This window comes from Apodemus sylvaticus, chromosome X (assembly GCF_947179515.1).
Source record: "Apodemus sylvaticus chromosome X, mApoSyl1.1, whole genome shotgun sequence".
Taxonomy (NCBI): domain Eukaryota; kingdom Metazoa; phylum Chordata; class Mammalia; order Rodentia; family Muridae; genus Apodemus; species Apodemus sylvaticus.
The window spans coordinates 10,508,091-10,533,514 of record NC_067495.1 but is presented as its reverse complement, the minus strand read 5'-3'; the positions used below and the strand labels follow the sequence as shown (position 1 = coordinate 10,533,514).

General features: G+C 38.5%; 1 protein-coding gene across 1 annotated transcript in view; it reads left to right on the top strand.

The window, feature by feature from the left end:
* Positions 1-21,366, top strand: part of Otc (ornithine transcarbamylase) — a 66,527-nt gene extending 45,161 nt beyond the window's left edge. The window contains exons 6-10 of the mRNA XM_052171355.1: positions 860-982; positions 8,961-9,014; positions 9,108-9,257; positions 12,868-13,005; positions 21,307-21,366. Coding sequence (XP_052027315.1) covers positions 860-982; positions 8,961-9,014; positions 9,108-9,257; positions 12,868-13,005; positions 21,307-21,366 — 525 coding nt within the window. The remainder of the gene's footprint in view (positions 1-859; positions 983-8,960; positions 9,015-9,107; positions 9,258-12,867; positions 13,006-21,306) is intronic.
* The last annotated feature ends 4,058 nt before the right edge of the window (positions 21,367-25,424 follow it).

Below are 25,424 nucleotides of genomic sequence, written 5' to 3'. Positions count from 1 at the left end.
TGAAGAACAAGTTATGAAGATTGCCAGGTCTAAGTGAGGTGAACCTGCCTTCACATCCTAGCTTAGTCACCTACTAGTTCCGCGATCTCCAAATGACTCAGCCTCTCTCCTTTTTTCATCTTCACAAGGATTTAACTTTAAATGTATTAAGCCTACAGACATTTCATGCATAACTGGAGAGCTCTTTACTAGTGAGCCCCATCTTTAGAGCAGTTTTGGCCATTTCTCAAGGAATGAAGCAATTACTTTAGGTTTATTTATTGCTTTAAAATAAAATAATTGAGTTGAAATAAACAGACTATATCTTTTCTTTTACGCCTACCCTACAAAGATGCCATTACAATGGTATTTGTATTCATAACTCCCCAGGAATGCCTTTATACTTTACACATAACTGTATCCATAAACAATGTAATGGTGGGCATTTTTTTTTGGACCATTGATTGTGGCAATGGCTCAATGGCAAGGCTCTCAGAATCACATATGTTATACTACTTCTTGTGTATGAGAGCAGCCACTTCTTTACAATAGCAAATGCAAGTTACATGGAATTAGTGACTTCCTGCCTCTTTTCTTTGTTTCAGCAGCAGCAGCAAGGCTAGTATCTGGACGTTGAAAGTGCTAATTCCCTAAATGATAACACAGAAGATGGAAGCCTCATGACCATGTCTTGGCTTAAGATATTACAACCTTTTAGCTCTACAGTTTTGTGATTGTGTGTTCATGTTAATGAATATAATTCCAGATGTGGTCTATCCTTCCAATACGGCATTTATTTGGAGGAAAAAATGTTTCCTTTATCTTAACTCTAGTAACTGTTCCATGAAAGTATCTAATCCCTTTACCTTTTGTTTTTTAGGAACATTATGGCTCTCTCAAAGGTCTTACCCTCAGCTGGATAGGGGATGGGAACAATATCCTGCACTCCATCATGATGAGTGCTGCAAAATTCGGGATGCACCTTCAAGCAGCTACTCCAAAGGTAGGAACACTGTCTTGCCTGAAAAAACTTTTTGTTGATCAGAAGCTATTGCCCAGTAGAAATAAAGTTTCTGATCAAGGAAAGCTAGCTGAAGATTTGTAATTTAAGCTATATTACCAACTCTTCTGTTGAATCTAGCTTAAGAACCCAATTTCTAGCTTAAGAACCCAATTTTCCATTTTTATACTGGAAACTAGTCTTAGCTGATGCCTTTTATTTCATGAGTCTGTGATAACAGCCCATCTGAATTCTGCCTTTGGATGCCCTGATACTGGACATTATGATGACTGGTATCTTTGTGCATTATTACCACACAGAAGAAAGGAGGCAGAAGAAAGCAGTGAAAACCAGACAGTGTAAAATCTTCAAGGCATAGAAACGGTGCTGTAATTTCTCTAATACAGCAATTTGATTTAAAAAAAAATAAAGAAAAAATATCAATCCTATGTGAAGGACCCATTGGTAGCATCCAGATTTAGATTTCAAACACCATCACTGGTGTCTCTTTGGGATTTTAAATCTGAGTCTCATGTGCCTACAAAAAAGCCTACCCCTACATGTTTTTTTTTTTTTAATTCTGGTTATACACTCCCATAGAATGTATGGGAAGCATGGTCTTTCATATATGAACTCTTGGTTTTTTTTTTTTTTTTGTTGTTGTTGTTGTTGTTTAAAATTTTTTTCGATATATTTTTTATTTACATTTCAAATGATTTCCCCTTTTTCTAGCCCCCCACTCCCCGAAAGTTCTGTAAGCCCCCTTCTCTCCCCTTGTCCTCCCACCCATGCCTTCCCACTTCCCCATTCTGGTTTTGCTGAATACTGCTTCACTGAGTCTTTCCAGAACAAGGGGCCACACTTCCTTTCTTCTTGTACCTCATTTGATGTGTAGATTATGTTTTGGGTATTCCAGTTTTCTAGGTTAATATCCACTTATTAGTGAGTGCATACCATGATTCCCCTTTTGAGTCTGGGTTACCTCACTTAGTATGATGTTCTTTAGCTCCATCCATTTGCCTAAGAATTTCATGAATTCATTGTTTCTAATGGCTGAATAGTACTCCATTGTGTAGATATACCACATATTTTGCATCCACTCTTCTGTTGAGGGATAGCTGGGTTCTTTCCAGCATCTGGCAATTATAAATAGGGCTGCTATGAACACAGTAGAGCATGTATCCTTATTACATGGTGGGGAATCCTCTGGGTATATGCCCAGGAGTGGTATAGCAGGATCTTCTGGAAGTGAGGTGCCCATTTTTCGGAGGAACCGCCAGACTGATTTCCAGAGTGGTTGTACCAATTTGCAACCCCACCAGCAGTGGAGGAGTGTTCCTCTTTCTCCACACCCTCTCCAACACCTGCTGTCTCCTGAATTTTTAATCTTAGCCATTCTGACTGGTGTAAGGTGAAATCTCAGGGTTGTTTTTGATTTGCATTTCCCTAATGACTAATGAAGTTGAGCATTTTTTAAGATGCTTCTCCGCCATCCAAAGTTCTTCAGGTGAGAATTCTTTGTTTAACTCTGTACCCCATTTTTTAATAGGGTTGTTTGGTTTTCTGGAGTCTAACTTCTTGAGTTCTTTATATATATTGGATATTAGCCCTCTATCTGATGTAGGATTGGTGAAGATCTTTTCCCAATTTGTTGGTTGCCGATTTGTCCTCTTGATGGTGTCCTTTGCCTTACAGAAACTTTGTAATTTTATGAGGTCCCATTTGTCAATTCTTGCTCTTAGAGCATACGCTATTGGTGTTCTGTTCAGAAACTTTCTCCCTGTACTGATGTCCTCAAGGGTCTTCCCGAGTTTCTTTTCTATTAGCTTCAGAGTATCTGGCTTTATGTGGAGGTCCTTGATCCATTTGGATTTGAGCTTAGTACAAGGAGACAAGGATGGATCAATTCGCAATCTTCTGCATGCTGACCTCCAGTTGAACCAGCACCATTTGTTGAAAAGGCTATCTTTTTTCCATTGGATGTTTTCAGCCTCTTTGTTGAGGATCAAGTGGCCATAGGTGTGTGGGTTCATTTCTGGATCTTCAGTCCTGTTCCATTGATCCTCCTGCCTGTCACTGTACCAATACCATGCAGTTTTTAACACTATTGCTCTGTAGTATTGCTTGAGGTCAGGGATACTGATTCCCCCAGACTTTCTTTTGTTGCTGAGAATAGTTTTAGCTATCCTGGGTTTTTGTTATTCCAGATGAATTTGATAATTGCTCTTTCTAACTCTGTGAAGAATTGAGTTGGGATTTTGATGGGTATTGCATTGAATCTGTATATTGCTTTTGGCAAAATGGCCATTTTAACTATATTGATTCTACTGATCCATGAGCATGGGAGGTTTTCCCATTTTTTGAGGTCTTCTTCCATTTCCTTCTTCAGAGTCTTGAAGTTCTTGTCATACAGATCTTTCACATGTTTGGTAAGAGTCACCCCAAGATACTTTATACTGTTTGTGGCTATTGTGAAGGGGGTCATTTCCCTAATTTCTTTCTCAGCCTGCTTATCCTTTGAGTATAGGAAGGCCACTGATTTGCTTGAGTTGATTTTATAACCTGACACTTTGCTGAAGTTGTTTATCAGCTGTAGGAATTCTCTAGTGGAGTTTTTTGGGTCACTTAGGTAGACTATCATGTCATCTGCAAATAATGATAGTTTGACTTCTTCCTTTCCAATTTGTATCCCTTTGACCTCCTTATGTTGTCGAATTGCCCGAGCTAGTACCTCAAGTACAATATTGAAAAGATAAGGAGAAAGGGGGCAGCCCTGTCTAGTCCCTGATTTTAGTGGGATTGCTTCAAGTTTCTCTCCATTTAGTTTGATGCTGGCTTCTGGTTTGCTCTATATTGCTTTTACTATGTTTAAGTATGGGCCTTGAATTCCTGTTCTTTCCAAGACTTTTAACATGAAAGGATGCTGAATTTTGTCAAATGCTTTTTCAGCATCCAATGAAATGACCATGTGGTTTTGTTCTTTGAGTTTGTTTATGTAGTGGATTGCATTGATGGATTTCCGTATATTGAACCAACCCTGCATTCCCGGGATAAAGCCTACTTGATCATGGTGGATGATCGTTTTGATGTTGAACACTTGTTATTTAAGGAAATTGTCATAGTTGTTGTCTCTGTATAAACTAGAAGGTTAAAGGATAGAGAGAAGAAAGGTTCTTCTCCTTCTTCTTTCTTTCTTCTTCTTCTTCTCCTCCTCCTCCTCCTCCTCCTCCTCCTCCTTCTTCTTCTTCTTCTTCTCCTCCTCCTCCTCCTCCTCCTCCCCCTCCTCCTCTTCCTCCTCCTTCCTCCTTCTCCTCATCCTGCTCCTCTTCCTCTTCCCCCTCCTCTTCCCCCTCTTCCTCTTCCTCCTCTTCCTCTTCCCCCTTTTCCTCTTCCCCTCCTCCTCTTCCCCCTCCTCCTCTTCCTCCTCCTCCTCTTTCCCCTCCTCCTCTTCCACCTCCTCCTCTTCCCCCCCCTCCTCTTCCTCCTCCTTCTCTTCCTCCTCTTTCTCCTCTTCCTCTTCCTCCTCCTTCTCCTCCCTCTTCTTTTTCTTCAAGGGATGTTCTTTAATATGGTTTGAATTTCTTAACACATAGATGTTTGATCTGTATATTAACATACATCCCCCTAGAAGTAGTCTTACATTATGATATCCTTGTTCTGTGCAGAATAAACAGGACTTGGTAAAAGTAAGACTTTTCCCTACAAGATCTGCTATTCCCTTTTCTCCATTATGTTTCTTATTTAGCTTCCCATGTGCTTTCAGGAGTCTTTTAGAAGGGAAATTTTCCTGTGTAGAAACCATTTTGGAAACTAAATGTTGATTTCCAGACAGAGAATTGGCCTTCACATTAGTACACAGCTGGTCACCATGATCACGTGTCAGTGTATCACTCACCAAGCACATATTTGATGTTTTTCATGAGGCTCATTCTGAGATGAATATAGGGGAACTTCAATTTTTTTCTCCATGCTTCTGTTTCTTGAATTCGAGATGTTTATTTACCAGGAACATAGTGTGAAGATGACTCTCTGGCTTTCTCCGATAGTGATCACCCAGTTCTTGAGTATCTCATGAATGTTTCACCTATCCCACCTCTGTCCAGGGTCTTCAGTCGAGATTCCTACTAACATATCCATGCCTAGGAGACTCAAAGGGAAGTGATAGGAAGATATCAGGAAAAGGGAAAATCAAGGAAGAGTACTATTTATAGGGACCAAGCATCTTGGTTTCCTAGACCTGGGGTGTTTCCAGAGATGAGAAAGAGTCAATGCTAAGATTTCAAGAGTGTTTAGAAAAGCAGGAGGATTTTGTCATCCTAGTGCTATGGCATGTTCAGCCCAATGTAACAAATCTCAACTGTATACAACAAATGAGCTTCAGAGTGTCAGGTATGCTTCAGAGTTGTCCCAACCTGGAGTCTGGAGAGCAGGTTTTCATCCTTCTGGACCAGTTATTGCTGAGGGACGACAGGCAAAGTAGAGTGGCAAGTTCTCTTCACCTACAATGAGAACAGCAGTCTGGTAGCCAGAGTGGCCTCCTGAAAAGAAAAAAGGAGCTGTAAGTTCTGTGCTGGTGACACATTTGTGTGGCCTATTTTGTTCCAAATAATTAAATAAAATCATTTTCTCTCCTGTTCTAGCTGAGTCAGTTTGGGTCAATGCATTGTTCTTACTTAATTTCCTAGGCTGGAACAAATTAAGACAAACTGGGTGGCTCAGAAAGCACAGTAACATGTTGCCTGAGATCTAGGTGCTGACACAGTCTAGCCAAGTTCCATTTGTTAAGTGGCTTCTTCCTGGATTATTCCAAGCCTTTCTTCTACCACCTTCATTCTGGGTCCATAGATCTCTATGTGCAAATGTCCCTGATTGTCAAAACAATGGCCTATTAAATTTAGACCTACTACCACTCACCAAGGCCTCAGCTTAAGTGCTTATATATGCAAAGGTCCTATTTCCAAATAAAGTTACATTCTGAGGTCCCCACTGGTGTGTGTGTGTGTGTGTGTGTGTGTGTGTGTGTGTGTGTGTGTGTTGTCATGGCATCAAAGCCAGGGGCTCATATGTTCTTTCTAAGTACTTTACCACTGAGTTATGCCCTACTTCTAGAGCGTGACTTTTCCAAGGACATTGTTTGCCCAGAAGCGCCTGTCATGCTGTAGAACAAATGGTAAGCACATGCAATAATAGCATGCTCTGGAGATTCACCTATTCCAGCAAATTTTAGTGACTCAGAGAGATGGCCTTTCCAACAAATCCTCCTCCTCCTTTCATTTAGCATGCACTCGGGAAGAAGCTCAAGTGAGACATGTTTGAGCACAGTCTCACTAGAATGCTAGTTTGCAGAAAGTCTCCATATTAAGACAAAATGTGAGTGCATTTACTTTTACAGAGAAAATGTGCATTGAAAATAATTGTTCCCTGCTATAAGGAGATTTTGGAATGGCTCCATTCTGTTGAAAAAAATCACAGCTTAAACATTGTATTACATGTCAAAAATGTTTTATTAACATTAGAAGAAATTTTCCAATATTACAGAGTAATTTCAGTAATGTTCATATACAGAAACTCATTTAAATGATAAATGTGCAGCAAAATCCACTTAAATCTTGGTAAAAGCGAGGTTTTTGGTTTTGGTTTTGTTTGTTTGTTTTTTTTTTAATACTGCTGCAAAGTCGATAATGCAGAAGTTGGCCATCAATTTGTAAGTCTTCTCTTGTTAATAGAACTATTTGCCTTAAAGATAGAGCTAGATTTATTTTAAATTTAAGAAACACTGAAGAGTTTCCAAAATCATAAGTAATCCATTTCCTCATGCTTCAACCAAGAATAACTTACATGCTCCAAAAATATATCATTCTGTCCATGATTTTCAACAGTGTTCCATAAGCCATGGATGATGATGAATTTAACATTGTTAGACTGGTTTGTTAATCACCATCTTCATCTGGTTTTAAGATTTATGTAAAAGCCAATGGGTGATTTAGTATTGAAAATTGAGAGGTGAGTGAAGAATTTCTCTCTGCCTTGTAAGTCACAGTTCATGGTGGGCAAGGTTGGCTGATTTTCTAATTTTCAAGCTTCTCTCTCAGTTCTCTAAGTACATATTGATTCCTTCTCCAAGAATGATTATTCTTAGAGAGTCCAATTCCTCCATCCTGAAGGCAAGACTTCATTTTCAGAGCAGTAGGCACCTGGAGTAATATCCATGGCTCTTTATGCATGTTTACCTATATGAGTATTTACAGCATTAGTTTCCAAATTCACAAACCTTTATTAATTGCCTTTCCATTGAAAGCTCCGTAAACCATACTCCAAAAGCTCATGGAAGTTTGCTTTAAAATGTCTACGGCTATTCTAATCACTATCTTGGCAGTGTCTTTCTTTCAGAATTTGGTGAGGAGAAAAGGACTATGGTAGACAAGTATGTGTTAAAAAACATCCAGATTTCAGATGAACAGACCTGAGCATGCCTGTCCTAAGCTGAGCATCTCAGAAAGCAGAATCTGAGAGCTTAGTGTGTAGGATGTTTAACATGCCCATCGCAGTATGTCCTTGAACTCAAAGGCTGTCAGGGGAAAGGGCAGGGTAAGGAAGTAGGAGTGCTCAGAAGGAAAAGTTGACCATGATGCGGCCTAACCCACAGCCTTAGGTGACCTACAGAGCATTTTGTATGGAATGGTCATTTAGATCTGTCTGGGCTTGGGTGGAAAGGGTCTGGTTTTAATATCTTCCTATTAATCACTCTTTGAATATGTGGGGCCCTAGAAGGGTATGTTTGCTTGAGTGAGGTGACCTTCTATAAATGAGGCATGTCCAAAGGAGGAGGGAAGACAGATGAAAGCCGTTGGCATCACCATAGCAACTTAAGGAAGCAAGTCCTTTTATCATGATTATTCATAGTAGTGGAGGTGTGAAAGGGATATCATAACATTCAGCAGAAACCCATACTTAAAACATACAAAATCGATTCATAATAGGTGCTATGACCTTAAAACATTAGAAAGATGGAGGAGGTCTAACTGTGGGGTTTGAACTGACATGAATTCCATACGAGCTCATGAGCTGACATGTTCTGATGAAGATACTCGGGAGAAAATATTCAAGGGGGAAAGGCTGGGATTGTAGAAAAGGGCAAAATGTGTAAAAGGACAAGAAAGGTTAGCTTTCCTGTGTCAGTATATTGAGAAGAATTCAAGGAGATGGAAGCAAGGAATGTAAGCAGAGAGGCTTGAGGCTCTTAATCAGCTTTGACATAAGAAGCAAGTACTGAACAATTTACACAGACAGGAAGGTGTGGAAAGACTGTTCATGGCAGCACGGCAATAGCGTTAGCTACATTAGCTGCCTGCAGATTGTCCATTAGAGGTGGGACTAGCGTGAGTGAGCACGGCTCCCAGGGTGCCAAATCATTTCATCCTAAAAATGAGTACCTTGCTTAGCTCTCCAAACTATTCCAAACATATGTATAAATGACCTTTTAAAGCAAGTCCCACTCTCTGGGAAATAAGGCAGGAGCCCATTTGTATTTAGCTGAAGTGGCCACAGTGGGCATTTCTGTGGAGTACTCATTAAAGTGGAGATTTCGAAACTTTTTCATGGAAAGAGTGAGGAAAAGCATGTTAGACTAAAAAGAGCCATGCGTACGTACAAAGGCATAGATAAAAATGCATTAGGTTATGCAATTATGAATATAGCATTCTCGTGCCATTAAAAGGTCAAGGAGAGGCCTGTCATGAGGTAGAAAGTGCCATGTTCTGTTTGTCTTTATGACTGAGGAAGACAGATAGTCCAAAGGACACCATTGTGTGCCCTACTGAATGTAGATAAGGCACATGGTTTAAAAGAGAAGAGGGAGTCTATTCTTAGGCTTTATTTTGTTTTGTTTTAAGACATACTAGATAGTTGTTAAATATAAGAGCTATTAAATAGTGTCATGTATAATTAACACTTAAATAACAGCTAATGTTTCTTCTTTCAGGGCTATGAGCCAGATCCTAATATTGTCAAGCTAGCGGAACAGTATGCCAAGGAGGTATGCATTTTATTTGTAATCTTCTAATTGTCTTTCTCTGGTCCATGAAGTTTTTGCTTTTTTTTTTTTAACCAGTAAACTTCTCTGTGCTAGAATGGTACAAAGTTGTCAATGACACATGATCCACTGGAAGCAGCACGTGGAGGCAATGTATTAATTACAGATACTTGGATAAGCATGGGACAAGAGGAGGAGAAGAAAAAGCGTCTTCAAGCTTTCCAAGGTTACCAGGTTACAATGAAGGTACAAATTGATGCTTCTCTGAAGGTTCATTAATTGCACTCATAAAACCTAGAACTATCTCATCATTCATTCACTTTAGGGACAGTCAACTGACCTTTCATATCCTATTAAGGACTCACTGCAACCCAACAAGATCTCTCTCTATAGAATATAGCAATATTCTATAGAAAAGACAGGTATGCTAGACAAATCTGAAGCCTGGCCTGTAGAAGAGGAAGCTTTTTCTGTCTAACAACAACAGAAGTTCCAAAATGCTTTTTTCTGCATAAGTTCAGATACATTGGGTTACTTAGGGTATATATAATTTCTTAAGATTTCTTCCATAAGAAAACCCCCCAAACTGCTTGCAATATTAGTTCTTGCTTTTATTTTTATTTTCTAATGTTTCTTAAACCCATGGTAGTTTTGTCAACTGTCCCCAGGGATCCCTAAGGGACACCCTTTCAATCTAATACCTTCCTGGAAGATAAGAAAAACTGCATATTAATCTTTCCTTCCTGGTTGCCTCCCTCTCTCCTCTTACCTCTTTCATTTGTTGGCTGCAGTGCTGGGCATCTGCATGGAGCCCAGGGCCTAGAGCAAGTTACGCAAAAAACTCTACCACTGAATGATACCTTCCTCTGCACACACTATGCTCAATCTTGAGCAATCATCAGAATGACCAGTGTGTATAGTTATCCTCAGCTGGATGGTCCCAACCCCAGAGGGTCTGATTCAGTGGGTCATGCTGGAGATAATGATTATACAAAAACACATTTATGAATAAAGTAATAGAAATCATTTTCTTTTTATTACATATCAAAGTTTGAAAAACAAAGCAAAAATATTTTCCCCTTTTAAGAAGTTATAAAACCAACATGTTTATTTTCTTCATCTCTCTCTCTCTCTCTCTCTCTCTCTCTCTCTCTCTCGTGACTATTTCCATAGATAGCTACTATTTAACATTATGATGTATTTCTTTTCAGAATTATTTGCCCACTTACATAGAGTTTGCCCATTTACATATAAGTATTGGTTTGATATTTGTTACATGGTACCTTAGACATATTATTCTCACTTGGTTTTTTTTCCACTTAACAAAACTGAGATTTTTCTTATTAATTCCCTGAGATATATAGTTTGTAAAAATGGTTTTCCTTTCATTTTTATTTTATGTGTATGGGTGTTTTGCCTCCATGAATGTCTGTGCACTGCTAGCATGAAGTGCCCATAGAAGCCAGAAGAGAGCACTGGACACCCTTGAGCTGGAGTTACAGACAGCTGTGAACCAGCATGTGGGTGCTGGAAACCAAACCCAGCTCCTCTGACAGAGCAGCCAGTGCTCTAAACTGCTGGCCCACCTCTCCACTTCCCGGAGAGTTTCAAAAGAAGTTTTTTTTTTTAACATTTTTTTTTTATTATTCGATATAATTTATTTACATTTCAAATGATTTCCCCTCTTCTAGCCCCCCCACTCCCCGAAAGTCCCGCAAGCCCCCTTCTCTTCCCCTGTCCTCCCACCCACCCCTTCCCACTTCCCCGTTCTGGTTTTGCCGAATACTGTTTCACTGAGTCTTTCCAGAACCAGGGGTCACTCCTCCTTTCTTCTTGTACCTCATTTGATGTGTGGATTATGTTTTGGGTATTCCAGCTTTCTAGGTTAATATCCACTTATTAGTGAGTGCATACCATGATTCACCTTTTGAGTCTGGGTTACCTCACTTAGTATGATATTCTCTAGCTCCATCCATTTGCCTAAGAATTTCATGAATTCATTGTTTCTAATGGCTGAATAGTACTCCATTGTGTAGATATACCACATTTTTTGCATCCACTCTTCTGTTGAGGGATACCTGGGTTCTTTCCAGCATCTGGCAATTACAAATAGGGCTGCTATGAACATAGTAGAACATGTATCCTTATTACATGGTGGGGAGTCTTCTGGGTATATGCCCAGGAGTGGTATAGCAGGATCTTCTGGAAGTAAGGTGCCCAGTTTTCGGAGGAATCGCCAGACTGATTTCCAGAGTGGTTGTACCAATTTGCAATCCCACCAGCAGTGGAGGAGTGTTCCTCTTTCTCCACACCCTCTCCAACACCTGCTGTCTCCTGAAAAAGTTGTATTAAGGAATGGCATGCCTGTAAACAAAATAGCACAAACCATAATGATCCCATTTCCACAATGTGAACTTACTCTTAGCATCTACATGGAGAAACATCACCACTATTCCTGATACCTGCTTCCGGTCACAACTCAATTCCAGAGGATAATTCTATTAGATAATTTATTCTTTGCAGTATTGCACCTAGAATTTCAAAGCACAAGTGAATTTGCCTACAGTGGTTCTTATTAATAGATTTAAAACTCTTAAGTTCTAACAATTCTACAAAGAAGAATCTTATTCATATTTCTTTGTGAAGTTTTACTAGAGAATATGTTTCTGAAGGAAGGATTGTTTTTTATATCCTATATGCTTGAAAAAATACCAGTGACATTCATTCAAACAGGATGAAAACTGTAAATTACAGTTCTTTCTCCACACACACCATTCTTTGTTATTTATATTTTACATCTTGCAAATTGAAGAGAAATGGCATCTTGTGATTTCTAAAATTTGCCTAATTTCTGATTATGCTAAGCATTTTTCATATTGACTGGTCATTCCATTTCTATGTCCTTATATCTCTTGTCATATCTTTACTTGATTCCTATCTGTTCCCCTTTATCAGTGGTTGTATGATTTTTTTTATACAGCATGGTTAATCTTTTGTCATATATGTTTCAAATATTTGGTGGAGCTATTTTAACTTACCTATACTTTGCCTCATGCTTGGCTTGGACAATTTTCTGGTGCCTGTACTGTAAGCTGGAAGAATAATAATTTTCCTGACATATGACAGGTATAAATGCTCCTTCCTTTTCATCTCATTTGCCAGTACATTAGAAGCTCAATTATTCTCAACTTAGAAGTGAAATAAAATTTCAGTACAAAGGCAGTAATTTTGAGGTAAGGAAGTATGAGGCAATGTAGTTTTAAATGTGTAAGTGAAAAACGGAAATGGATGGGGGGTGTTACTTTTGGGAATTAACTGCGGGTGAAAATTGAGAGTGCTAGCACATTTGCATTTGAAGAAAGTAAGCAGTGCAGAGTGCTGGAGTCCTCCTTAATGCACTCCTACCTCACTGCTTTCTTCAAAATTATTTTAATTTGTGGCAAGGTATGCTTCATATGCCAAAACTCATAATTTGAAAAACAGCTCAAAATATAATGCCATTGCAACGAAGTAACTTCTTAGTATATTGGCAACTTTTGCTATCAGATACATGTTATGCGGGTTCATTCCTAAAATATCCATCGCCTCGGCAGGTAGAATATCAGAAAAGTAATTGACTGGTTTAGCTTGGAGTGATGATCGCCCAAATTTAAAAGAGTGACTACAAAATGCCATAGGTTGGAGGGATTAATACATTATCCTTAGTGTCCTCAACTAAAAACTTCACTCTGCCCCTTTGCTTTGTAGTGGTATATCATGCCAGGAAAAATGTATCACTACACATCAAAGAAGCTATATATGACTGCCCTGTGTAAGAGTTTATACTCAAAATATGATCTTATCCCCACCTTTTTAGACTGCTAAAGTGGCTGCGTCTGACTGGACATTTTTACACTGCTTGCCTAGAAAGCCAGAAGAAGTGGACGATGAAGTGTTTTATTCTCCACGATCCTTAGTGTTCCCAGAGGCAGAAAATAGAAAGTGGACAATCATGGTAAGGAAGAAGGGGGCAATGAAAGGGTAAGAAACTCTAAGCATGCTTTCAAGTTGGTTATTCATGCTTTGAGGTAAAGAATAAGCATCCAAGGTTATCCAAGTATACGGAGTGCTCTTTTGGCATCTATTTTACATTTTTAAATTGTATTCTATTTAATAATTTATTTTTTTAAATTTCTTTACATTTGAAGTATTATCTCCTTACCTAGTTTATCCCCCTCATGAAAACCCTCTATCCCATCCCCGCTCCCCCTGCTTCTATGAGGGTGTTCCTCCACCCACCCACCCATCTCCCTGCCCTTGAGTCCCCTACACTGGGGCATCTGTTGAACCTTCATAGGACCAAGGACCTCTCCTCCCATTGACGCCTGACAATGATGTCTTCTGCTACATATGCAGTCAGAGCCATGGTTGGTGGCTTAGTCCCTGGAGCTCTGGGGGATCTGATTGGTTGATATTGTTGTTCTCCCGATGGAGTGTTCACTTAACAAAGAGTGTAATTGGAGGTAAGAAGAATTTTTCATAGGAATCAGTTCTTTGCTTTTACTGTGTAGGCTCTGGGGTTTAAACACAGGCCTTCAGATTTGGCAAGTTGTTGTTTTCATCTGCTGAGCCAACTGTCAAGCTGGTCTCTATTTTTGTTCAGGAAGATCACAAGCATGCATAGAATAGTGGAATGAAGTAAAACTGATCCCCTCCCAAAATCATCAATTTTAATCAAAATTCTTATTGCCATCAGCAACTATTCTTAATATGTCTGTGTTCGTTGGATTTGGTAATTCAGTGCCTAGTACAAAATGGGCATTCAAAAATATCATTTCTTTCTTTGACTCTTCTCCTTTTTCATTATTTTCTTCATATATTAACCAAAGAACTGTAGTTCTCTGAGTTTGGTCATAGAGATAAATTTGTTTGTAAGTATGGAACATTTCTAAAATTCATGACAAAATCTAATTTCAGACGTTATTCATCCCTTTCAAGATGAAGCCATTGGTCATCTTTCCACTGGCATGCTAAGAAATATTAACATGATATTGCTTTACAATATTCCTTGGGCAATGTGTATGGAAAACTGAATATACACATAAGTTAGCTCCTCCATTTTTAAGGGATTTAGCTTATCTCAATTACTGTACTAGCAGAGTCTTAATTGCAAACAACAGACTCCATCCTAGGTGGAGAGTGCAAAGAGGTTAACAGATATTAAGAGCCCTTGGTAGAGGGGATACATTGAATCATTAAGGAGCATCACATATCAAGGACATCACAGGCCACAAAAAGATATACCAAATCATTGTAGATGTTTTATTGTCAGAAAAGCTACAAATACAACCACCCACAGCCTGGTATCTAGGGCCACTGAAATCAGATGCACTAGTTGAAACAGATACTTAACCTGCACATGGAACAGAAGATTCAATCTTTCAGGCAATGGTTTTTATTGCATGCTGTTCATTTGTATACCCAATCTTCACTAGATGTAACTTATTACCATTCTTTCAGTAAAGCATCAAGAAGTCTGGAGAATGTAGTATTAGCTCTAACCACCATAGTATGGTAAAGTTGGGAAGGACTATCTCTTAATTCTTTATAGGATCATTGTGATCATTAAATAAGACTTGAGAATTTTAGTATTGTACCTAATGTGGTATAAATATCATAATTATCATCATAATTTTCTTCAGGGTTGATCTGATACAGTTAACAGCAGGATGCTAATTTTAGTTAAAGCTGCAATTGCTCTGTCATCTAGGTTAGTCACTGAAGATTTAGTGTTCGTTTCAGTATATTGTTATGAGAAACGTTGGATTTAGTAATTCTGAGAAGGGGCTTGAAAGTTGGTATTTCTAATGAGAGCCTAGATAATTCAGGTGCCATTGTCATAAGGACCACATTTTGAGTATTAAAGGTCTAGATGACATAAAATAGAAAGTGGAAGTTCTCTAACATTCACCTTAGGAAAAGACATAGTAAAATTTGCCTTCAAACTCTACTTTTTACCAGAAGACAATTGAAGTTCCAAAGATGATCTAAATAAATGTGTTAAGGAAGGTTGTATACATACTAGGGGAACTGCTTAAACATGTTAAAATCTCAACTGTGGAGATAGATAGTCTGTGTTTCTGAACATTTAAAGCATATATTATACAACATGTTTAAGTTAAGTTTACTTCCAAAGTTAAATCTATAATGAGTTAATGTGGTTAACATGTTTATAAGAACATACATCCACACAGTGACCTTTGACAGCCCACTTTATCCACCTAGGTCTCACTGGGGTCTCACCATGCCCATTGCCTTGAACCACTCTTATTATGCAAACATTTAGCTTAAATGAAATTCTGAAGGGAGGGCTATGCTGCTGAAGTGAATGTAGAGAGTCTAACATTGCTGCACTGGCAGTCAAGAAAGCCCTTCTACCAGGGGGCTTCCAAACAAACTATCTGTGTCATCTTGGATAAATTGTCTCAACATTCAATGAGCTTACCCATAAAATGAGCCCACTGAGTCACAGAGATTACAAATGAAGGATAATTTCATTTAGGTCACTAATGCCATCTATAGGCTACTTTGAGTCCTATGTGGAGGGGAATTTTGTGTCTGTGGTATAGAACAGAAAGAAAGGCATAACTGATTAATTAATATTCTTGACATGAATGCTGAGAAGGTGGCAGTTGGCTACTGACAGCTGTGTCCTTGTGCCTGTGCTGGAGGATTTGGAGGTCCCTTGGAGTTCATTTCATTTCAGCCATGTGATTTGAGCTTCTAAACTCTGCCAGATGCTCTGCCCAGCATTGCGAGATTTAAAAATGAAAATACAAAAGAAGAATATGCAGCCCTCACACAGCCTGTTACAATTTCTAAGTGCAGAGCATTTTCAAGCAGGATGAGACCTTGGAGGTCATCTGGACTGCATTTCTGTTTTAAAGGCCATAAAATTATTCTCTGCTTGTTCAGAATGGCCTTTAGTTTCAGCACTGCTGTGATAATTTGTTTTTTCAGGATGCTCTAAATGGACAATATCCTACAATTTTTCTGTCATTCTAGGAGCCACTGGGTACACATAGCTATTTAAATTTATATTAAACTTTAAAACATTAAAGATTTAATTCCTTGGTCAAACTAACCTCAAACCTCACATTAAGTGTTCAATATTGTCTTTAGCTAGTGGCTACCATATTAGACAGCATAGGCAGTGCATTTTCACCAATGCTGACAGTTCTAGTGAACAGCAATACTCTAGGGAATGATTTTCTACTATATAACTTCTTTTAAAATCAAGATATGAGCAAGAAGAAAAGATACTACCTGGCTTCCACATCTGAGATGCATGCAATGACTATTTTAAGTTCTATCACTCTAAGAATGCAGAGAAAGCCTGTTCCTAACCTGTGTAAGATCATTAAGCAAAAGTGTGCTGTTAGAGTTCCTTTATAAGGCCTCCACATTAAGTACTTTTGAACAAATCTACTTACTCCCAACACAATATTTGCCCCATAATGTACACATCTTTAAAAATAGAAAAAGAAAGCACACACGTCCCTCCCCAGAAAATTTGTTTTTATATATTTCTGTGATTAGTGAGAAAGCATAATTATAAACCTACTGGTATATTTTCCCTCTGTATATATCTATTTAACCCATAGTACTAAAATTACCTAAAGAGGCTTTTCCAATGCTACACTTAAAAGCACTGTTACCTGGATGATCCTTAAGTATGTAACACCTTGGCAAATATAATTCATAGTACTGAAAATCATTCTCTCCTCTCCAAGCTAAGACTATAATCTAAAATACTGTATGTCCAGTTAAATTGCAATTTCAGATAAACAATTTTTATAGAAGTATGCTCTAACACTACTTAGAACAAACTTTTAACAAAAAAGATGAAATTTTTGACTCTGGTAAAACCAACCATTGCTGTTTGTTTGTTTGTTTGTTTGTTTGTTTGTTTGTTTTTGTGAAGCTAAGCTTGACAAGTTGTATGACTCTGAGCAATAACCTAAGGAAAACCTAAGATGCAGATCTGTTATGCCCTAAAACAGATTGAAGAGTTTTACCTGTTACATGCCCTCCCCCACCCCATAACACTGAAATGTCCTCTCGGGGTCCTGCTTGACCACAGTCTCCTGGGCTGTCCAATCTTCAGCATCCTTTTAACCACTTTAAAATTTTATTGCCTAAAAGGAACACCTTGTAATTTTGCTCCTTTCTCTATTCATTGTTCTCACTCTGAAATGAAAGAAAATGATCACTCCTAAAAATAAAGACTGGTAATATTCTCCATTATGCCTGGGAGAATGCTGGCAACATGGCCTGGATAGTTAATCAATTCATTTGTTTTCACTCTGAAGGCATATATGATACTAGTTTGAGAATGTAGGCTTTGATAAACGGGTTTAAATTTGGTCCCCTGATCGTGGAAAAAAAAATACCTTAAGCAAATCTACTCACAGAAAGAAAAAAAAAAAAACAACTGAGGTTAAAACAGAAAAAAAATGGTCTTAAGGATTTAAGCAAGTAAGAGTCAGCTAAGCACAGAGGTCAGATTCCCAGGACAAGCAAGTCCAGATCTAGATCCACTGCTTACCATCATGCAGTCAGAAGAATTGCACCTCATCTTTACTGTTTACAGTTCATATTGTTTTCCCCTTCATACAACATACAATGTTTTGAATCTGTATGATGCATAGAAACAATGCAGCACAGTCTAGCTGTTTAAACGTACATTCATGGGGCTGGAGAGAGAATGCCTCAATTAGGAATGTACACTGCTTTACAAAGAAGACATGACTTCAGTTCACAGCATCCACAAGGAAGCAACTAACTACCTGCTGACTCCACCTCGGGTGTTTCAGAGCTCTCTTCTGGTCTTTGTGGGCACTGGCACGTAACTATAATCACATGCACACACCAACACACTGGTGCACACAGATAGACAAAATTACAATAGAATAATTTTAAAAATATATTCAGTGAATTTCTTTGAAATGCAAAACTGCACTTCTGCTGTAACCTGTGGACACTTGTACAGGATACTTGCTTGAACTGCAAGAGAATTGCCTCAGAGGCAATAAAACTGTTTCTTAAGAAAATTTGGGTTTAGACCGATTTCTGCACTATCTGCCTTTTGATTTCTAAGTAATAATGAAGGAAGCCACCTTAGCAGGTCATTTCATTAAATAAGAAAATGCATGGAAGTTCATTTTTTTTTAATTTTATTCGATATATTTTTTATTTACATTTCAAATGATTTCCCCTTTTCTGGTCCCCCACTCCCCGAAAGTCACAGAAGCCCCCTTCCCTCCCCTGTTCTCCCACCTATCCCTTCCCACTTCCCTGTTCTGGTTTTGTCTTTTTTTTTTATTATTATTCGATATAATTTATTTACATTTCAAATGATTTCCCCTTTTCTAGCCCCCCCACTCCCCGAAAGTCCCGCAAGCCCCCTTCTCTTCCCCTGTCCTCCCACCCACCCCTTCCCACTTCCCCGTTCTGGTTTTGCTGAATACTGTTTCACTGAGTCTTTCCAGAACCAGGGGCCACTCCTCCTTTCTTCTTGTACCTCATTTGATGTGTGGATTATGTTTTGGGTATTCCAGTTTTCTAGGTTAATATCCACTTATTAGTGAGTGCATACCATGATTCACCTTTTGAGTCTGGGTTACCTCACTTAGTATGATATTCTCTAGCTCGATCCATTTGCCTAAGAATTTCATGAATTCATTGTTTCTAATGGCTGAAGAGTACTCCATTGTGTAGATATACCACATTTTTTGCATCCACTCTTCTGTTGAGGGATACCTGGGTTCTTTCCAGCATCTGGCAATTACAAATAGGGCTGCTATGAACATAGTAGAACATGTATCCTTATTACATGGTGAGGAGTCTTCTGGGTATATGCCCAGGAGTGGTATAGCAGGATCTTCTGGAAGTAAGGTGCCCAGTTTTCGGAGGAACCGCCAGACTGATTTCCAGAGTGGTTGTACCAATTTGCAACCCCACCAGCAGTGGAGGAGTGTTCCTCTTTCTCCACACCCTCTCCAACACCTGCTGTCTCCTGAATTTTTGAATGTCCATCAAGAGGACAAATCGGCAACCAACAAATTGGGAAAAGATCTTCACCAATCCTACATCAGATAGAGGGCTAATATCCAATATATATAAAGAACTCAAGAAGTTAGACTCCAGAAAACCAAACAACCCTATTAAAAAATGGGGTACAGAGTTAAACAAAGAATTCTCACCTGAAGAACTTCGGATGGCGGAGAAGCATCTTAAAAAATGCTCAACTTCATTAGTCATTAGGGAAATGCAAATCAAAACAACCCTAAGATTTCATCTTACACCAGTCAGAATGGCTAAGATTAAAAATTCAGGAAGTTCATTTTTAACTCATCCAATTCTTTAGCCTAGTGGTCAGCAAATATTTTTTCACTTACACATAATATGGTATTTAGTATAGTGACAAGTACCAAAATGAGTAAACATTTTGGTACTTATATATAATATGTATAAAATATAATACATATATTATATTTTATATGTGTATTATGTATATATGTATCCTTTATGTATATGCTATATATTTGTATAATGCATATAATATATTATAATATATGTCATAGATATCATAATTTATGTAATATCCAGCACATATAATACATGTAATATTATACATATAACATATATTCATATCTTATATTAAATGTTATATATTTAATATAATAAAACAATATAAATATATATTCACTAAAATATATTATATAATTACATATTATATATTCTTTTTTTTATTTGATGTATTCTTTATTTACGTATCAAATGATTTCCCCTTTTCTGGGTCCCCACTCCCCACAAGTCCTATAAGCCCTCTTCTCTCCCCCTGTTCCTCCATCTACGCCTTCCCACTTCCCTGTTCTGGTATTCCCCTAAACTGTTGCATTGAGTCTTTCCAGAACCAGGGGCCACTCCTTTGTTCTTCTTGGACATCATTTAATATGTGGATTATTTCTCGGGTATTCCAAGTTTCTAGGTTAATATCCACTTATCATTGAGTGCATACCATGATTGATCTTTTGAGACTGGGTTACCTCACTTAGTATAATGTTCTCCAGCTCCATCCATTTGTCTAAGAATTTCATGAATTCATTGTTTCTAATGGCTGAATAGTACTCCATTGTATATATATACCACATTTTTTGTATCCATTCCTCCGTTGAGGGACACCTGGGTTCTTTCCAGCTTCTGGCTACTACAAATAGGGCTGCTATGAACATAGTGGAGCATGTGTCCTCATTATATGCTGGGGAATCCTCTGGGTATATGCCCAGGAGTGGTATAGCAGGGTCCTCTGGAAGTGCCATGCCCAGTTTTCTGAGGAACCACCAGACTGATTTCCAAAGTGGTTGCACCATCTTGCAATCCCACCAGCAGTGGAGGAGTGTTCCTCTTTCTCCACATCCTTGCCAACACCTGCTGTCTCCTGAGTTTTTGACCTTAGCCATTCTGACTGGTGTGAGGTGAAATCTCAGGGTTGTTTTGATTTGCATATTATATATTCTTAATATATTATTTTTATATGTTATATATTATTATATGGTAGCTATACATATATTCACTAATTTATATGTGATGTATATTATGCATGATAGATTATATATTAGTGAATATACGCATAATTATTGTGATTGTTTCTGGTAACATTTCTACTGTCTCTAGCATGGATATTGGGAAAGGTAAAAATGACAGTAACTGTGGTTGCCAGCCCAAGACCAAGTTATCCTCTTGTCTGTAAAACTAATTCTTTGCTCCAGGAGACAAAAATTCAGAGAGGAGGCATTCATTATCTTGAATAGTTTATGTGTATTACTTACATATGTCTTCTCTCAAATTTCTCTAGGTTACAAATGGCAAAACCACAGAGTAAACAAGGGGAGCTGAGTTAGGGAGCACTATATCGCTCTAAGACCAGCCAGTGCCCATGTTCCAGCTAATGACTGGAAAACTCACTCTGTGCAAGAGCCATGGCATGACACTTTAAGACTCTTACCTGTAATGAGTCTTAAGTAAGGATGGTGTTCATGAAAATATTTGGGTATGACTAATCCCTCTTGACCTTCCTTAATCTAAACAAAAATAAGTATTAATTGAGACCTGTTTCCTTATTCTTTCCTTGGGAAAACACATTTGAAAGTCGAAGCCTGAAAAACTGCAATCAAATTCTCTTGGTTTGGTTCCCAAGGCAGACTGTTGTTAATGGTTCTCCATTTGTTTTCTCTTTCTTTTGTCATCCCAGGCTGTGATGGTAGCCCTGCTGACAGACTACTCACCTATGCTCCAGAAGCCAAAGTTTTGATGCCTGTCAAGAGGACAAAAACAAAAAATGAAATGAAACAAACAAACAAAAACCTGCTCTTCAGCAACAGAATAAGTCAATTTATGTGGAAAAAGAGAAGAATTTAAAGTTGTAAACTCATCCCTAGTGCATGTTATAATGATATAATTGCTTTGCTATTGTGAGAATTTCTTAAAGCTTTTAGCTTAAGTGCCTGGCATTTTATTATCCCGCTTGACTTGGTTTAAACACTCTCTTCAATTCACAACTTCTGAGTGACATTTTGGTATCATATTAATTATCATACACATTTCCTTCCACTAAACATTAAACACTATGCTTACAATGCATAATGTCTAACTCATTAAATGTAATCTGTGCTTATTACCTTAATAAGTGATCATTCATGCTCAGTTATAAATAAACATTTGCCAGGAAGTCAACTTCTAGTAAGTTCATGGGCCTCAAGACCAATGCAGAAATCAAATGACATACATCCCGCAAATGAGTTCAATTTTCAGACCAATGAGGAAAGATAGACAGTCACAGAACGATTATGTAATTCTTTAAAAAGGACTATTTGCCCATATTGAAGTATTTTTCTAATCATTTATGGAAAGATTGAAGTCGTGTCAAGTGCATCCATCTCTCTATGTGTCGATTACTTCATGTTGTAACTGGAAAGGTTTGTTAACATATGGTAGAACTGTGGGTACCCATCCAGAAATGTGGGTCCATTACAAACTAACATAGTCCATAATTATAATTTTTTCATTAGGAACAATTTATTTTTTTCACATCTGTGCTTATCAAAATCTACTCATATCACACATTGACTTTTTCCATAAGTCTATTATTTGCCAATTTTTCACTTGCCTTTTTCTCTCTAGTTGTGATCATCACAATTTGAATAGATCTCCTTTGTGGGTGATGAAATCATCAGATGACTATGAAATGATTATAAATATTTTAGTTGATAATTTAAATAATATAGGAGGTTGTTTTTAAAATAGCACATTTTATACCTGACCAAGTAATGTAATTTACTTCACATTCCACCCCTATTTTAAAAAATGTTTTCAGTCTGGTCGACAGATATTCTTTAATAGACACTGATGACTTAAATGAGTAAGCAAGAGATGAATAAAAATTAGATATACAATGAAGATACATTCTGTAACATGAGGGAAAATGTCAAACTTTCTAGTAAATGTCAAGAGTGACGTTCACATCAATTGAAGTTTATTGGAAGCACTTAAGAGACAAAGAAAATAAGGTTTACTGGAATATCTTCTTTTAGCAAAGAAAACTGGAACAGTTCAACCAACAGGTGCTATATGGAATACGAAGGCTCACATTCAAACTACTACTTTAAAAGTAGTGAGGCCAGGGTAATGGCTAAGTTGGTAAAGTGCCTGCCACACAAACATGAAGACCTGAATTCTGATCCCAAGATTCCGTGTTTAAAAAGCTAGGTGTGGTTTGTGTACCTGTAACCCTAACATGGCATAGGGCATGTTAGTAATTGAGTAATTGATGAAGAAATCAGATGTTGACGTTTGGATTTCATATCCACACATGGGCAAATACACAAAGTCATACATATTCTTCCAAGTACCACATGGTCTCCAATGGTGATGGGATATCATACTTTCTTTGAACCAAATTGATGGTCTAGGGTTGTTCCTAAACCAGAAATAACTTGTAAATTTTTTAGTTAAAAATGTAGTTATTCTTTCCTCAAAATTCTTTATGCTATGTAGTCCACATGATTTAATTTCCATTTCAAACAAAACTGGAAGGGAATTGTTAGATCTGAAAACTTTTAAAGAAAATGTTAGTTACAGCATCAGGAAAAAATAACAGTGAAGGAAGACAGCTCGACCTTAAATTTTATCAATTCTATTTTTTTCTTCTCTTTTACACTTTCCTTATTGTATCCCCCTGTATATAACTGCTGCAACTCCAAAGATTAACAAAACGTGAACAATGACCCTTTGGTCCCAACATATACATGAAATCCTATCCATTTAATTAATAAAAATAGCCATTTAATTAATAAAAATAGTCTTTACACTGTGACATCGGGACTAGAAAACCACGCATAATTGTGCTGCAATGATTTCTATGTTGAGAAAGAATCATCCGTAGGGTTTTGGATTTTTTTGGTGATAAATTTTTAGCAACTCCCAGAAAAACAATTTAAAGTCAGATATTTCATATACATGTTATCTCATGTATTACATCTTCACCACAGTTCACTCTCCCTCTATTCCAATCAGTCTCCTTCCCTCCTTCTCTCTCCCCCAGATCCATTCATCCTCTGTTTCCCTTCAGAAAAGAGAAGGCTTCTCAGGGGTATCAACTGAACATGGCATACAAGTTTTAATAAGATTAGGAACATATATCAAGGCTGGATGAGGCTACCCACTAGGAGTAAAAGGGTCCCAAATGTAGGCAAAAGAGTCAGACTCCCACTGTTAGGAATCCCACAAGAACACCAAGCTACACAAACATACCATATATGCAGAGGACCTAGCACAGACCCATGCAGTCTCTGTGATGGCCACTTCAGTCTCTGTAAGCCCCTATAAGGTCTGCTCAGTTTATTCTGTGGACTGTATTCTTGTGGTGTCCTCAACCCCTCTGGTTCCTATACCCCTTCCTCTCCTTCTTCTGCATAGGTCCCTGAGCTCCACCTAATGTTTGACTGTGGGTCTATGCATCTGCTCCCATCAATTGCTGCATGAAGTCTCTGATGATCATTGGGCTAGGCTCCAACCTATGAAGATAGCAGAATATTGTGGTGGTTTGTATATGCTTGGCCCAGGGAGTGGCACTATTTGGAGGTGTGGCCTTGTTGGAGTAGGTGTAATCTTGTTGGAGGAAGGGTGTCATTTTGGGGGTGGGCAAAGAGACCATCCTCCTAATCACATGGGAGGCAGTTTTCTCCTGTTTGCCTTCAGAATAAGATGTAGAACTCTCAGTTCCTCCTGTACCATTCCAGCCTGGACACCGCCATGCTTCTGCCTAGGATAATGGAATGAACCTCTGAACCTGTAAGGCGGTCCCAGTTATATGTTGTTCTTGTAAAAGTTGCCTGAGTCATGTTGTCTGTTTAGAGCAGTAAAACCCTATCTAAGAAAAATAGCATTAGCCGTTCGGTGGTGGCACACACCTTTAATCCCAGCACTTGGGAGGCAGAGGCAAGCGGACTTCTGAGTTTGACACCAGCCTGGTCTACAGAGTGAGTTCCAGGACAGCCAGGGCTACACAGAGAAACCCTGTCTCGGAAAAAAAAATGAAAGAAAGAAAAGAAAAATAGCATTAGTAATCATTGACTTTTTAAAAATTTAATTGCATAGTTTATTTATTTTTACATTTCAAATGTTATCCTCTTTCCCAGTTTCCCCTCTGCAAACCTGCTATCCCATCCCCCCTACCCTGCTTCTATGAGGGTGCTCTCATACCCACCTACCCAATCCCTCCTCATTGCCCTAGCATTCCTCTATACAGGGGCGTCAAGCCTTCACAGGACCAAGGGCCTCCCCTCCCATTGATGCCAAATAAGGCCCTTTCAGCTCTTTCAGTCCTTCCCCTAACTCCTCCATTGGGGTCCCTGTGCTCAGTCCAATGGTTGACTGTAATCATCCCCATCTGTATTGGTTAGCATCTGGCAGAGCCTCACAGGAGACACCTATATCAGGCTCCTGTCAGCAAGAACTTCTTGGCATCCACAGTATTTTCTGGGTTTGGGCAGTCTCTGGATGGCCTTTCCATCAGTCTCTGCTCCACTCTTTGTCCCTGTATTTCCTTTAGGCAGGAGCAATTCTGGGTTAAAATTTTGGAGATGGGTGGGTGGCCCCATCTCTCAACTGGGGGACCACACCTAACCTCTGGATATGGTCTTGACAGGTTCTCCCCTTGTTGGGATTTTCAGCTAAATTCATCCCTGTGGGGTCCTGGGAGGCTCTTGCTTTCCTGACATCTGGGGCTTTCTGGTTGCTACCCCCACTTCCCCATCCCCTATTGCTATATACGTCTGTTCAATTTCCTGACCCTCTGTATATCTCCTCCAT